Here is a 16,807-nt window from a genome sequence, read left to right on the forward strand (position 1 = left end):
AATCTTTCAGCCACTTGGTTACGCAATTCAATTTTAAATTCAAGTAAATTTTATTCATACAGCGATAGACCCTACAATAATACATACCGAGAAACAACACCTCGAAATTCGAAAGACCTCTAAAAACCAAACACCCCATACTCCTGAAGCGCTGTTCCCACAGGACACTCTAAGGGACGTGTCCTTCTCCAGGTCCAAGTGTCTAATCGATTGACGCTTCCATAATCAACATATCATCATCAACATCAGCAGCATCCCGGTCCTCTTCATCGTCCATAAAGGCTGTCCCGAGGTCCTGCAGTGGGGACGCTCACATCGTCGACGGCTGCTCTGATGTTGGGCAGCGGTTGCGAGGGTGTTGGGCTGCTGAAAGATGAAACCAAACAGAGAGGTTCTACGTAGCTTTAAGAGCTCGGCCGGGTTTGAGTTCAGAGACAGGAAACATCTCCTCAGAAAGCAGCCAGAACGACAGGCACTGCCTGAGACTCGGTTGGAGATGTTCGGAGACAGAAGAGGCTCGGGGAACTTTGACAGCGTTCCGTTAGAGGAGCGTTAGAGCGCTTTGAGGCTTGTGTCCTCTAACGTCACGTCCTCTAGTGTAAAAGTGTCGGTCCACAGAGCGGTGCAGGCAGGTCGGGAGTCAGCGAGCTCTCAGCGTCATCATTCGATCCGATGTTAAAACGGTTGGATGGAAGCACAGCTCTCTCTCTCTGTGTCTGGCACTGTTTCTAGTAGGTCTCAGATGAAGGAAGCTACTCTTCATCAGTCTGTTAGCTTCTCAGTGTCCTGGTGTGTTTTCTCTCTCTCTGGTTTCTTCGGAGTGCCGGTTGAATGTTTAAACATGGCGAGCGTGGAGGCGTGTTTAAAGGTTCTTAACCGCTCCCTCCTCTCCGGGCTCATTGTAACTGTGTGGCTTTAAATGTGTCTAACATCTTTTTGTTTGTTTCATTTCTATAGTGTGTGTCGTCCGCCCGCCCGCCCGTCTGCCCATTCTCACAGTAACAATAACATGCTGCTAAACAGGGGTGGGAGGGGCGGGCTTAATGATTCAGGTGTGGGGGGGGGGGGGGGGGTAATAAACTGCTAATGTTGCTGCGGTAACCGTGACGTGTGTCCAATCAAACACTGGTAAGATGCCGCCCTTGCTTCCTGTTACCTGCTTGATGCTTTGCCCTTTGCAAGTGGCCAATAGAGGCCACGCCCATGGCAACGTGGAGCCAGGGGCGGGGTTTATTCAGCTAATTACTCAGTCAGCCAGTTCACACGTTTATCTTCGTACTTCAAAAGTATGCGGACGCCCTTTTAACGCACAGAATGGATGTAAAAGAGCAGGAACTCATCGGGAAGAGGTCAGGCGATTGCAGGTTTTATTGCACACAATAGAAAAGATGAAGCTATTCACTGTCATAGCACAGAGGTCAACAGGTCAACTTGACATGAATTTAACATTTCAATGATTATATTAATGAAAATCTGATAAATGAATAAATCAGAGTTGCTGAATGTTGGAAAGAAAAAGCCGAGGATACGTTCTCCTGTCTCTGCTGCTCGTTTCGTTCATTTATTTGAATTAGCATTTGTCATTATTAGTCGGCTAAGTTAAAGTAAATAAAATGAAGCTGTTAGATCCATTGTGTGGTATTATCAGTATAATCAGGGAATGAAAATCTGACAGCTCGAACTAGACGATGAAGTGAAAGGAACAAGCAGATGAAGGCCAGCAGACAGGTGCTCGTGTTCTAATATTGCTCTGAGTTCACCTAATGAACATTAAATAAGTGCACATGTTGGAGTTTTGTCCCTGACATGATGCTGTAGTTAACGTGGCGTCCTGGTCCTGGTCGTGGCGTTCCCCTCTGGCTGCTGGGTAATCGGCTCCCCGCTCTGTTGCCATGGCTTTTTGTTTCTACAGACATCCTCACCGGCCGGCCCCTGCACTCTTAAGAGACGATGCGTGGCTTTTCTGGACATCGCGTCCTCCGAGTCGCTGATGTGTCAGAAAAACGATCCATCCTTGCCTTGAAAGTGCAGCGAAACCGCACTCTGAAACGATCCACAGTGGGTTTGTCTCTGCTGCACGAGGGTGGGGGTTTCTTTTCTGGGTGGACCGTTTCAGCTCAGCAGAGATGCTAGATCGTTTCTGCTTTCCACCAGAAACAGTCAGAGGTCATATCTCTGAAACAAACAGCTTGAAGCTTTTTAGCCTTAATGAGAAAACTAAATGTTGCAGCAGCCTGACTTCCTCTTAGTAGAAAATCTCAGATCTGCAATATTTTCCTTTCACGTTATTACTTGAGGAGGAGATTTTCCTGAAACAATATCGTATAATTTGTGTGACAGAAGCATGAGTGGAAATGCTCGAGCTGTAAAACAGTGTTAGTGGTTTTAGCCCCAAACAGCAGCCGTGTCCATGTTAGCGTACAGGCTCAGTCACGGATCAAACTTGGCCGCTGCAGCGAGCCTGGGCTAGATAAAACACAAATCAGCTGCATGTAACAGCGAGGTAGATTATAACCTTCATCCTAAACTCTTCTGTGGGTGGGGCCTACACAGGATTGGGCAGAATAATGTGATCAGCTGTAACTCAAATCTCAGCGCATCCGTAATACCAGCGAGAGCATCTGCAGGCCTGCTTTATATCAGATGGTACAGGTGTTTGCATTATTGTGTCCACCCTCCTGAAACGATCCCCTGAAAAGAAACGTGTGGAGCAGCACTGCGACGTTCTGGATTTTGTTGGTGTTTTTCTTCACGGGCTCCTGTTGCACTATGAGGGAAATGTTTGTGCAGCTGCATCGGTCTGCAGGCAGCGGCGGCACAGGCACACTTCCCCTTTAGCTTTGTTTATGGAAGAGAGGCGGACGTGTCGGGCTTCCTAATTGTGTTGCTGCCGTCAGTGCTCGTTATCATTAGAAACAGCTTCATCGGCTCAGCTCCAGCTCTGCTTTTATGTTGCACTAGAGCAGCCGCTGGCCCTCAGGTCATCATCTATCTGCAATAAGTTGTCTGTTTAAGGCTCGTGTGCTAAAAAACGTTCTCTTTTTTTGATTGGCCAGCTTCAGGAAGTCTACCAAGGTCCCTCAAGTATGCATCGTACTTAGAGGACGTGTTTATAATAAGTGAGAATATATACAGACCTGAAGCAGAGTAGTCTCAGGAATAACACAGATTATGTTCTCACACATTTGGCTCATTATTTGAAACTTGTTTCACATGAAAAGTTGAAATTATGATGTATTAGCTTTCCTGCCAAATGTTTTGAAATTTCAGCTAATTGTTAGCATAGCATTTCAAAAAAATAACAGTTTGTTAATGTTAGCGTAATGTAAGTTCCCAACAATATTAGTTAGCAATTCCATTTTAGCCAAAGGTTTTTAGTAAGGCATTATAAAAAAAGTTTAGTAACTAACTTGATGGTTAGCTATAGTTCATTTGCGAGATGCTAACACTGTCCGTTAGCGTTTACTTATGGTTCATTTGTGAGATGCTAACACTGTTCGTTAGCTATTACCAGTAGATTTTGGGGGATGCTAGCACTGTTAGCCACCCGTTTTGGCCCAGCTTGGAGACAGATGCAGACACTTTACGCAGCATGACGAGTTTGCGCTGAAGGAAAACACCACACACTCTTCATGACGTCTCAGTGAGGCTTTTCTGCTGAGACAAACGCTGTGATTGTCAGAGTGAACTCCCAGCATGCAGTTTGGTCGTGATGAACACTGACCTGACGCCTGAAGCCCCGAGTGTGTGTTTGAATTACACTGATGCACTGTGTAATTACATCAGCTGAATGAAAGTGTGTGCGAGTGTTTAATTAACATGTGTGTGTGAATGAGGGCAGCTTTGAGTCTGCAGCCTGTTTAACTTCCTGCTGTGTGTGCGTGTGTGTGGGCACAGGCCTGCTGGGCCTCCAGCTGATTAACGGTAAGAACGAGTCGGCGCACATCGCGGACGCCGTGGCCGTGGTGGCGCAGTCTCTGCAGGAGCTGTTTGAGAAGGAGAACATCACTGAACCTCCACGGGGCTGCGTGGGAAACACCAACATCTGGAGGACCGGGCCACTCTTTAAACGGTTAGTACCACCCACGGCTGCAGGTCAAAGATTCTGTGGTTGGTCATTAGGAGGCATGGTGCACTACACTTAGGAGATGTGCTTGTTTTTCTCGTGGGTCTCTCGCTGCCGTTCCTCCACCTTGTTTGATGCAAATGCTACGTGACGCTGTGCGTGTCCCACTTTAGCCCGTTTAGGTTGGATTATCTCAGAGCGGACTGCTGAACACAAAAGTGAGAATAAGAGGGAGGCGCTGATCTGATCTGGATTCATCTTCAAGTCTGACATAACTGGGATAATAAGTGTCTCCTCCTCTCTGTGTGACCCAATCAGTCGCTCTGAATCAGGATTGTTTATGTTGCAGCTGATGTGACCTGGTGTCGCCTCAACTTAACATACAGAGGTGGGTCGAGTATCCAAAAATTGTACTCAAGTAAGAGTAGCATTACTTTAAAATATTATTACTCAAGTAAAAGTGAAAAGTAGTCGTCAAAAAAGTTACTCGAGTAAGAGTAAAAAAGTACTTGGTGAAAAGACTACTCAAGTAGCGAGTAACTGTTTGAAATGTCAGATTTATTTTATAAATAAATGCTATCAGAAAAACAAAAATAAATAAATATACAAATCTTAGTATTTTCAACAGGAATATATGTAAAAACATCAAAATAAGGCACAATGATTCTAATTTCCAGGTTTCAGTTTTTCACAACATAAAGCTTTTTTCACCAATACCTGCAGTAAATAATATAAATATATAAACAGTGCAAACAATTTCCACTGACTAGATATGCTGTGAACTTTATATTCATTGTTGCTCCAAATGGCACAGCAGCCTCAGAGACAACAGAACGAGGCAGCTTCAACATATGTTCATACAAGGCAGCTCAGTTTACCATAAGTTGTATGGGTGTGCATCTGTTTCTGCATATTCAGCAAAAATGTGCCCTTTCTTCACTCAGTGAGGTGATGGTTCAGCTTCAGCAGCAGTTTGCTCTCAAGGTTCTTTCTGTGAAGCTGTGACTGTTCAGCAGTGAACAGGAGTCCTGCGTGACTGAGAAGTCCTTCACAAGCTCCAGATGCAGGAAGAGCTGTATTGACTTTGATCGACAGCTTCTTGATGTGAGGAACACCATGCAACAGATCCACACCTCTGATCTCTGGTCATTATAGTGCTGTATACACTGCCAAGCTGCAGATGTTTGGCAAGAAGATTCAATCACACTGGAGATGTTTTTACTAACTCTAGTAGAAAAACAAAATCCTGTCATTCATGTCCCGCACAAACAGTTTGCAATGAATTCCAGATTAAGTTTAAAATAAGAATGCGTGTAAGGCTGAGCAGTGCTCGCCAACAGATCCTCCTGTTTGGCTGTTACTCTGGGGAAAGACGAGAAAGACGGTGATGGAAGCGTGACTGGAGCTGCGATGTAGCCTATATAATATTTATAATGTACGAACGTGATAATTCTGTATATTGTAATAACGTGATAGTATATTATTAGAACAATATACTTTTCTATTTTTCTTTTGCCTGGGTGGCAGCTTTTCAATGTGACCTCACAAAATTATCCCGACTACAACAACCATGAAAAGAGTTGGATGGACTTTGCTGCTCAATCACAGCTGTCTGGTCAATGTTTTTCATTAGTAATTTAGCAAAGTTGATGGTGTGTGTGTGTGTGTGTTTGTAAGACAGAGAGGGAGAGCGAGGGACAGATTTTGTATGATAAGCTTCATGTTATGGACGCACAGTTTGATCACTCAGGTCGCATCAGAGCATCAGGCCGTATAGTGTGAGACCTGCATCGTGACCTATGAACTTCTAACCTCTGCGATTTAATTGTACAGTTTGAGCAGGAGCTGAATAACGTGACTGAAAAAAATCGCAGTGTCTGCCCAGCTTAATGCAGACTGTTTAAATTAAACAAGCTGCTGTTTCACATAATAAACCCTGTCAACCGCAGTGTTGCTTCTGTTTTAACAGTTAAAGCAGTAGAGACGAGCTGTTTACATGTGCGTGAAACTCTAGCGCCAGGCTAGCTGTTAGCTTATAGCTCGCGCTAGCTAACCAGCGAGCAGTTAACAGGACAGCTGAAGCTGCACAAAACACACAAACTTGTCTCTCTACAATGTAGCGCCGAAAACATGACTCGCAGCTCGAGCTCGACACATAAGACTGACATCTAGCTAACCACAGCTAAAAGATATTTAGAGAAAACTTACCGTTTCCTCAGGTTACACAGCTGAGTTGTTTCACGCTGAAAAGTTGTTGTTTTGGCTCTCACTGAAGACACTGAAGACAGAGCTGTTCATTTGTGCTGCTTTTAAGCGAAACATTCTTTGTATGTGAGGAAAATGCTGTTTATCCTCTTCAGCTCTAGCGTAGACTCTGCCATGTTTTCATGTTTCTTCTTTCCGTGTGTCCGCTACGTTGAAACGCTTGGGCCGCTCTGCCCGCCACGGTTTCAAACTGGTCATGTGACTGCATGGCCACATCTGATTGGTAAAAAAGTTACCGGAAACTCCACTGGCGGCATGTTATCTAATGTGTTAAACCAGCGGTCCCAAATCCCCGGGCCTCGGATCGGTACCGGTCCGTGAGTCGTTTGGTACCGGGCCGTGAGAGTTGAGGCTCAGGTGTGAAATGTATAGTTTTCAAAGTTTTTATCGGTTTTCAGCGTTAGTTAGTTAACGATAAAAACGATAACACGGTTTTCCTGGGTCTTTTCACGTGTGTTATGTGATAGGTTTGTAGCTTGAACCTATTCGCTGGAACGTTGAAGACAATATAATCACACAGCAAGCAAGACACGAAGTAGGCAAAGTTCTTCATGTTTCTCGTGCACGGGAGAGAACCGGACAGACGCCGTTCCTTCGCTTGACCCCAGTTGCTCTCGTTCGTTCTCCCGTAACACTGTTGTTTTATTGAGGCTACATGAATATGCATAGGTTCATTAACATATGATGTCTACATACACACAAAGAGTACCGTGTGTGTGTGTGTGTGTGTGTGTGTGTTACTGCTGATCAAAGGGTCCTATAACATGAAAGCACAAAAGCAAACATCCTTGGTCAGGAAGAGGGTAGCCTCCCCCTCACCCTAGATGGTTCACCCTAGATAACACGGTGAGGAAGTCCAGCATTTAAAGCACTTAGACTAGAACAGACGTAGCTACGTTAATCCTACCATAAAACAATAAGACAAGGTACGACCTCTCTCGTGCTCCCAGAGTGCTCTCTAATGCACACAAAGTTTGCAGACTATCACTACACAATTGATTATACACCTCTAAGCATATATGGTTAAATATTTCTAAGCATAAATGACAATCAACAATACAAAACCTAACATTATGAATAAATTTTCTTTTTTCGGTACCAGTACTAGTTTTATTTAGTTGTATTTATCCACGACACCTTAAAGGCCGGTCCATGAAAATATTGTTGGGCATAAACCGGTCCGTGGCGCAAAAAAGGTTGGAGACCGCTGTGTTAAACTAATTATTTTTTAAAAAGTAACGAGTCGAATTTTGCAAATGTAGCAGAGTAAAAGTACCGTTTCTTCTTCATAAATGTACTCAAGTAAAAGTAAAAAGTATCGTGCAAAAAGGTACTTTAAAAGTACTTTTTTTCAAAAACTTACTCAAGTAAATGTAACGGAGTAAATGTAACTCGTTACTACCCACCTCTGCTTACATACCTGATTTGTTTACGCATCAACACGATGATGTCACCACCAAACGTGAAAATAAAGGTGCACTGATTGGCTCCGCAGGGTGCTGATGTCATCAAAGTACCCCGACGGCCTGACAGGACGTATCGAGTTTAACGACGACGGCGACCGGCGCTTCGCCACCTACAGCATCCTGAACTACCAGCAGAAACCAGGTCGCCTCGTCCAGGTTGGAGTCTTTAACGGAACACAGGTAGAGTACACCTGCTACACCTGCTGCACCAGCTGCTACACCTGTCTTTACAGCTGCTAACACATCTGCTGCACCTGTGTATACACCGTCAGTGTCACTGACGTCATACGTCACAGCAGCTCTCATTACCATCCAGTCAAACTTCCCCTTTGCTCTTGCTGCTCTCCTGTCACAATCACCCCTGACACTCGTCTCCACCTACTCCACCCTGCCTCCACTCTCTTCTTTACCTGTCTGTGAAGGGTTGACCACTACCTCTGCTCCCTATATGTCCACCTGTCCACCTGTCTCCCTCACCCTCACACCTCCACCCATCAAGCCTCTCACTGCAGATCACAGTGTCATCTGCAAACATCATAGTCCACAGAGACTCCTCCTGCCAAGCTCATCCATCAGCCTCTGTCCCCATACACCACCCTCACCGACGTCTCTCTGTCCCCATACACCACCCTCACCGACGTCTCTTTGTCCCCATACACCAACCTCACCGACGTCTCTCTGTCCCCATACACCACCCTCACCGACGTCTCTCTGTCCCCATACACCACCCTCACCGACGTCTCTCTGTCCCCATACACCACCCTCACCGACGTCTCTCTGTCCCCATACACCACCCTCACCGACGTCTCTCTGTCCCCATACACCACCCTCACCGACGTCTCTCGGTGAGGGTGGTGATACTCAAAATATCACACAAATAAACAGTGTTTAGTTCCAAATAAAGATCCAAGGAGGAGGAATAAGCCTGTGACAGTATAAATCTCGCATGAATCAGTGAGTGCTGCAGCTACAGTCGCTGCAGTAGTTCACTATTGATTAAATGAGATGAATGTTTAGTTCGGTGACAGGTAGGACGCCAGTCAGAGCCGAGCTGCTGAGAGAAACATGGTGTAGCGAGCGAGCATCCAGGCCTCCTGCCTCTTTAAATATGAATGCATAGATGCAGTATTGATGCTGTCATTTAGTCAGCCTGTCACAGTGAGACCTGCGTGCAACAACATCACAACCTGAGTGCTCACCGTGTGTTTCTGTGTGCCCTTCAGGTTGTGATGAACCCTCAGAGGAAAATCATTTGGCCTGGAGGAGAGACGGAGAAGCCAGTCGGATACCAGATGTCGACCAGACTGAAGGTAAAACCGCAGCTCGACGCGTCTGTTCGGTTCATCGTCTCAGAAATGTGATGCCGCTCCCTTTGCAACTTTTTATGTTGGACGTTTTTGAAGACATGAGCTCTGCAGATAATGATGAGTTGTGGTTTGTTGTTGTGTTCTTCATGAATCAGGTCAGATGTTAAGCCAAGCCACAGCATGAAAAATGCCTTTTTAATCTGTTACATTTCATTTTCTGTCCTGTGAATGTTTACATTTTCTATTGATGTAAAATGTGGAGTAGGCCAAGGCTCTGTATTTGGTCCTCTGTATTTCCATTGTATATATACATGTGGGCTGTATGACTAACAACCTACACGGATATTTCAGGGTTGTATTTAAGTTTGGAGTTTGAAAAGGTTATCTAAAGACCTGGGCACACATTGAGGTGTGCCTCAGTTAACATATCACTTCCTATGCCAATAAAACTTCAAACAACCTGTCAGTCAGATTTCAAACTGCACCACTGTTATGGAGCATGATCACAGCTACGTCGTCAAACATTTATTTCTTGTAGGCGCTTAGAAAATGAGGGTATTCCTGTTCCATCAGAAAAAATATTTGGTTTCTAAATAACATATTTAGAAAACAAATATTATTGATAGAAATTTAAAATAAATCACTCCTCTTATAGAAACGTATTACAAATAAAGTCTGGGTTTAACCAAAGATTTCAAAAGAAACTATGGCAAGTTTTCAGGAAACACTAGAATTAAACACAGAATAGTATCAGAGGAAGCACAAGTTGCAGGGCACAGTTAAACCTTTTATAGATGTGTTTTTGCAACATGACTAAGACCTGTCGAATGTCTACATTCAAATATGTAAAACTGAATGAGCTTTGTGGACCTTTAAGCCGTCACAACTGAGGTTTGTACAAACGATGAACTACGGCTTGGATGGGTGGGCTGTAATAACATTTATGCCACGATGACGAGCGTCAGCGTCTCCCAGATCGTTTGGATCAGTCCACGTCTCTGAGTGTTCGCTGTTTGTGTGCTCAGATCGTGACGATTCATCAGGAGCCATTTGTTTACGTGAAGCCAACGAAAAGCGACGGGACGTGTAAAGAGGAGTACACCGTCAATGGAGTCCTGATCAAGAAGGTGATCTGTACTGGACCCAACGGGACCATACCAGGTACGCTAACACGCCATCCTCCCAGACCTGATTTGTCCCGTTTTCTGTGCGTGTGTTTGTGCACCGTATATATAAAGTTGAATGATTGAAATGAGGCTGTGTTTATGTGTCCAGGTCAGCCCATCGTCCCGCAGTGTTGCTATGGTTTCTGCATCGACCTGCTCATCAAGCTGGCCATGAGTATGAACTTCACCTATGAGGTTCACCTGGTGGCTGATGGGAAGTTTGGCACGCAGGAGCGAGTAAGTGTCACATGACTGCTGTTCTGGTTTTGGAGATGACGAACGTCCTCCTGTTTGGACGTGTTGTCCTTCTGCTTTACATGAAAGACTGTATATCAAAGATGGACAACTTAATTGTTTAGTGTTTCCGTCTTTTTGGAGCTCGATGTGACGATGACGGGGGGTCTGACAGAGAGACTGAGCACACTGCACATTCATAGACTCAGTGTGTAGCCCCGCCCTCGATGCTTCCTCCTCCTTCCTCACTCTGAGTACATCATCTCCAAATTGAACATTCAGACCTGAGAGCAGCGACTTCGGCTCACTGAGCTCAGATCAGCCGAGCAGGAAGCTCCTTGTCTCACAGACTTGTATTCATAACCAGAAGAGGCGCCCCCTGCTGGCCACCTCCAGGATATAAAAACACATTAAAAATAACATTTTAAACAAAAAGGCTACATCCATCTTTTACATACAGTCTGTGAGTGTACCTGTACACCTGTTTGAATATTTGTGTGTGTCACATCAGCCTGAATAACTTCCAGGGGAAAGTTCAGCTCTCTGCTGTAATCAGAGTATCCTGATCCTGTAATCCTGTGAGGGATGACGGTCAGGCTCTTTGCAGCTGACTGTGCTCCGTCCCTCAGGTGGATCTGAGGCGTGGAGCTCAGGTGAGCAGACTGACGATGATGAAGGCGATGAAGGACGTGTGATCTGTGCCAGCACGTTTGCAGGTCGGAGGTTACATTAGATACTGAAACACATTAAAACACATTTCCATCCAGCTGCAGGCTGATGTTCGCAGGAGCGACGTCACGCACCAAAACAGCTTAGTTACAAACAGCTGTTCTGTTTACGTGGCAACAGTAACATGGCTGCTGAGGTGAGCTGTCCCAGCAGGCTGTGATTTAGCAGGTGTAGGTGATGGTCAGCTGACAGCATAAGCTCCACCCTCTCATCCAAATATGGTCCCTTCTGGAAACTAAAAAACAACATGGCGACAGCGGAGGCTCTGGCCATCTTTCATATACAGTCTGTGGAGTAGTAGTGGCGCGTTGAGGAGAATTTCTGTGTGTGGATGTTGTTCTTGGCTCTGATTGGCTGTGTCATCAGTGAGCTGGAGTAATGTGATTACAGTTCATTCTCAAAAGTAAACGGACGGTCTCTGCTTACGTGTGGTTATCTGCGGCCTGATGATGTCATCGCCATCTCGCTCTCTCTGACCTGCTTACCGATTCATCCCCATCGGCAGCTCGTCGCCCAGGCTTGTTGCCATGGCGACCACCGCTCCGTCCCTGACTCCGACCTTGCCGGAGACGAGAGACATTTATTCATCTCTCTCTCTGCTGCTCGCTCTCCTTCATCGCCTCCTCTGTGCTCTGGATCCCCCCCTTCCTCCCCCCCTCCTCTTCCTCCTCTCTCGTCTCTTCACAGATTATTCACGCCTGAAATCTGCTTTATGTTCCACGTATACCCAGCTCCTGAAGGATGATGTTTCCTGTTTAGTCGATCACATGAAAGCATCTTGTTCTCCTTCATGTTTTATTCAATCTGAGCTCAGCCTTTAAAAATGCAGCCGCTTCAGACAAATCTGATCCTCCTTTATTATTTAAAGCCAGAAACTTCAAACCTGCCAATCAGGGATTCGCTGTGCTCCTCCCAGCAGATTGGCTCATCAGTAATCAATAATGTGATCAGGCTGGAGCTGCTGAGCACACCTCACAGTGTTTGTTGCAGCTGATGTGGGTTTGCAGATATTTAACCCTTTAACCTGCTGCAGTGAGGTCATGAATGAACGATGTAAAAGGAACTCAAACCTTCATTAACAGAGCTCCGCCCTCCCTCCCTCCCGCAGGTGAACAACAGCAACAAGAAGGAGTGGAACGGGATGATGGGGGAGCTGCTGGGAGGCCTTGCCGACATGATCGTCGCCCCGCTCACCATCAACAACGAGCGCGCTCAGTACATCGAGTTCTCCAAACCCTTCAAATACCAGGGGCTCACCATCCTCGTCAAGAAGGTGAGCGAGCGAGGAAGTGCAAACCACGATGAAGGTTCATGATGTGACGCTGTCACGACACAACAAAGCGGTGATGCTCAGCCTGAGCCAGCGTGAGAGCAGCAGAGAACCGAGGTTACGTTTCGTCACAGGGAAACGGCGATGTTGTGCAGTCCATGTTAGTTAAACAGTTCCGGTGTTCATGCACACGAGCTTGTGGTGCTGTCCCTACGGCATCCCTCACCCAGGCTCAACTGACCAATCACATGACTGTGATGTCATAGCCCAGGAGAGATAGCGAAAAAGACACAAATGCCTTTGTCTTCTAGAAGAAATCGTAAGCGATTAATTCAGGCAAAGCTATTATCGCGTTAGGTTTGCGGTTAGCCACGTTTCACTTTGCTGGTGATGCTTTTAAATAGTGTTAGCTAACTTCTTGGCTAATGCTAACTGAATGATCCGACAATGTGATTGGCAAGTTGTGATGTAAGCGACACCGACATGGAGATAACAGAGCACGTCACTTTCACAGGCTCTTGGGAGCCCCTGCTAGTGTGGGGGGGTCATCAGCCGCTCAGCCTGCAGACACCTGGGGCCAGGTGAAGATGGAGGACGAGGGACAAACTGTTGTCAGCAAAGTTCGTGTTGAGGAGTCGTACTCGCTCCCGTCTCCGGACTTGTTGGGCATGTGGCTGAAAGCTCAGTGCTGATTGTTACTGTGAGAGAAGCTGAAGTGAAGTGAGTGATGATTGGCTGAAGTGAGGAGGTGCTGCATGGACATTTGTGAAAGCAGAGCTGTAGGCCCCGCCCATCAGCGTGCGAACTACCCAGGTTTCTCGTTCTCACGCTGCGAGCCAAGCCAGACAAAACTTTAATTAGTTCATTCATTAAAAATAATCTTCATCAGTAAGAGAGCAGCTCAAAGAGTCTGGAACAGATTAAGACACATGAACATTAAAGGTAATGGTGACCAATCAGGAAGGAGCTGGCTTTAAGGAGGCGGAGCTAAAAGAGTTCAAACAGCTGATAAAAGATTCCTGCTCCAAACTGTCTCAGATAATGTTGGAAATAAAACTAATGACGTGTGTGTGTGTTCACAGGAAATCCCTCGCAGCACTCTGGACTCGTTCATGCAGCCGTTCCAGAGCACGCTGTGGCTGTTAGTCGGTCTGTCGGTCCATGTGGTGGCAGTGATGCTTTACCTACTAGACCGGTTCAGGTAAACCAACACCACGCCTCAGACCACGCCCCCGCCCTCCAAGGAGTCACTCAGCTGTAGACTCATGTTTTAAAACAGCAGCAGAAATCCCAAACTCCACAAAACGAGTTATTAGCTCATCCACGTGTTCGGTCGCACGTTCAAGCCCCTGGTCACAGGGGTGAGACGGTAAAAATGGCGTATTGGCTTTCAACAAAAACAGCCATTCCTAATGAGCGCTCCATTTGGTCTGTTACCGCACGTGAAACGTACATACACGGGACGGGTGTAGGCGGGGTTACATTACGACGGTGGGCGGGGCTTGAGAGCAGCCGTACAGAAGAATGACAACGAGGGTTTTTTTCCCAGTCTGTGCCCAGGGAGACACTTAAAGTCCTATCCTGATTTTGACCTTTGACAAAATCAGGATAGGACTTTTACCTGTGATGTAGCTGTGAAGTCTAACACAGCTGTGTGTGTGCAGCCCGTTCGGAAGGTTCAAAGTGAACAGCGAAGAAGAAGAGGAAGACGCCCTCACCCTGTCCTCGGCCATGTGGTTCTCGTGGGGAGTGCTGCTGAACTCTGGGATAGGAGAAGGTAAGAGGATGCTGAAGGTAAAGCCGGTGGCGAGACGCTGCTACCTGCTGACGGCACTGCTTCCTGTCTGCTCTGCGTGCAGGAGCTCCCAGGAGTTTCTCGGCCAGGATTCTGGGTATGGTGTGGGCAGGGTTCGCCATGATCATCGTAGCTTCATACACTGCCAACCTGGCAGCCTTCCTGGTGCTGGACCGGCCTGAGGAGCGCATCACTGGCATCAACGACCCCAGGGTGAGGATGCACTACGTCATCTTCACAGGAAGAGGTGGTAGTTAAAAGGATGCTATCTGTGTCTGATGCAGCATTCAGGGTCCTTATAAAGAGTCTGTAAAGCTAAAGCCTTCAGTCTCCTGAGACATGACACAAGTGGGTTCATACCTGTTGGTAAAAACTGGGCCTTTTAAAAAGCTTCAAAAGCAGGTGGCTCACACTCGATCGTCTGTCCAGGCGTCTGTGCCGTCCCTTATCACAGCCCGTCATTTGTTCCTTTTAAACCAGGAAAGTCTACAAAGACCAAACCTGGAAACCGCCCAGCTCTTTGTCTGTGAGAGGACGGTTTCCTGCAACGAGCTTCACCTGGACTGAAATCAAAGATCCAAATGTGTGAAATGATCTCTGAAGTCAGTCTGAGTGCACAGAGCCAGCTGGGGCTGGATATTCTGTTAGGACGATGAGATAAACCTTTATTGGTCCCACACGTGGGAAATGTGTCAGAGAGTGGACACAGAGCTGCGAAAATACAGAAAAATATAGAATAAAAACACTCAGAGCAGCGAAAATGTTTAACTGTCTAAAGAAGTGACAGTATACATGCACACACACACACAGGTACACACACACACACACACACAGGTACACACACACACACACACACACACACACACACACACACACACACACACGCAGGTACACACACACACACACACTCACACACACACACACACACACGCAGGTACACACACACACACTCACACACACACACACGCAGGTACACACACACACACACACACACACATGCAGGTACACACACACACGCAGGTACACACACACACACACAGGCACACACACACACGCAGGTACACACACACACACACACACACAGACACACACACACACACAGGTACACACACACACACAGGTACACACACACACACACGCAGGTACACACACACACACAGGTACACACACACACACAGGTACACACACACACACACACACACTCACACGCAGGTACACACACACACACACACACAGGTACACACACACACACGCAGGTACACACACACACACACACACAGGTACACACACACACACAGGTACACACACACACACACACACACACACACAGGTACACACACACACACGCAGGTACACACACACACGCAGGTACACACACACACACACAGGTACACACACACACACGCAGGTACACACACACACACACACACACACACACACACACAGGTACACACACACACACACACACACACACAGGTACACACACACACACACACACACACGCAGGTACACACACACACACGCAGGTACACACACACACACACAGGTACACACACACACACTCACACGCAGGTACACACACACACACACACACACACACACACACACACACGCAGGTACACACACGCAGGTACACACACACACACACACACACGCAGGTACACACACGCAGGTACACACACACACACACACACACACAGGTACACACACACACACGCAGGTACACACACACACACACACACACAGGTACACACACACACACACACACACACACACGCAGGTACACACACACACACACACACAGGTACACACACACACACACACACACACACACACACACACACAGGTACACACACACACACACAGGTACACACACACAGGTACACACACACACACACACACACACACACACACACACACACACAGGTACACACACACACACACAGGTACACACACACAGGTACACACACACAGGTACACACACACACACACACACACACACACACACACACAGGTACACACACACACACACAGGTACACACACACAGGTACACACACACACACACGCAGGTACACACACACACACAGGTACACACACACACACACAGGTACACACACACAGGTACACACACACACACACACACACACACACACACACACAGGTACACACACACAGGTACACAGTTTGAGTTCCTGCTTTGCTTCACCTGGATCGAAGGTGAACCTGACCATCGCACATTTGAGCTCCAAGTGTCTGTCAGGCTGTCTCCTCCCACCAGCTCATGTCCTTGAGGACTCAGGGTTTGTTCGGGCAGTCGTGTCCTGACTGACTCATGCAGGAGTCGGTGTGTCATGCTCGAGCCTCCTCCAGCTGTGCGACTGCGGATGTTTTTCCTGGTTTTGTTCATAAATGTGTTAAACGTCTGGGTTCTCCTCGTCTTGAGTGAACCAACCCTGCTCACGCAGGTGCGACCCTCACAGGTGTTAGGAGAGCGTGGTTTCAGAGATA

General features: G+C 46.8%; 1 protein-coding gene across 8 annotated transcripts in view; it reads left to right on the top strand.

Moving 5' to 3' along the window:
- The window catches only part of grin1b (glutamate receptor, ionotropic, N-methyl D-aspartate 1b), a 72,444-nt gene that overhangs the window by 28,951 nt on the left and 26,686 nt on the right, over positions 1-16,807 (top strand). For all 8 annotated transcript variants that reach the window (XR_003024720.2, XR_003024721.2, XR_003024722.2 and 5 more), the window contains 9 exons: positions 3,898-4,072; positions 7,827-7,977; positions 9,021-9,107; positions 10,130-10,265; positions 10,380-10,507; positions 12,342-12,506; positions 13,586-13,704; positions 14,168-14,280; positions 14,363-14,511. Coding sequence is in view for 4 of the 8 variants with exons in the window: in XM_023153637.3 (XP_023009405.2) it covers positions 3,898-4,072; positions 7,827-7,977; positions 9,021-9,107; positions 10,130-10,265; positions 10,380-10,507; positions 12,342-12,506; positions 13,586-13,704; positions 14,168-14,280; positions 14,363-14,511 (1,223 nt within the window). In the remaining 4 variants the exon portion in view is untranslated. The remainder of the gene's footprint in view (positions 1-3,897; positions 4,073-7,826; positions 7,978-9,020; positions 9,108-10,129; positions 10,266-10,379; positions 10,508-12,341; positions 12,507-13,585; positions 13,705-14,167; positions 14,281-14,362; positions 14,512-16,807) is intronic.

Source organism: Maylandia zebra, linkage group LG12 (genome assembly GCF_041146795.1).
Source record: "Maylandia zebra isolate NMK-2024a linkage group LG12, Mzebra_GT3a, whole genome shotgun sequence".
Taxonomy (NCBI): domain Eukaryota; kingdom Metazoa; phylum Chordata; class Actinopteri; order Cichliformes; family Cichlidae; genus Maylandia; species Maylandia zebra.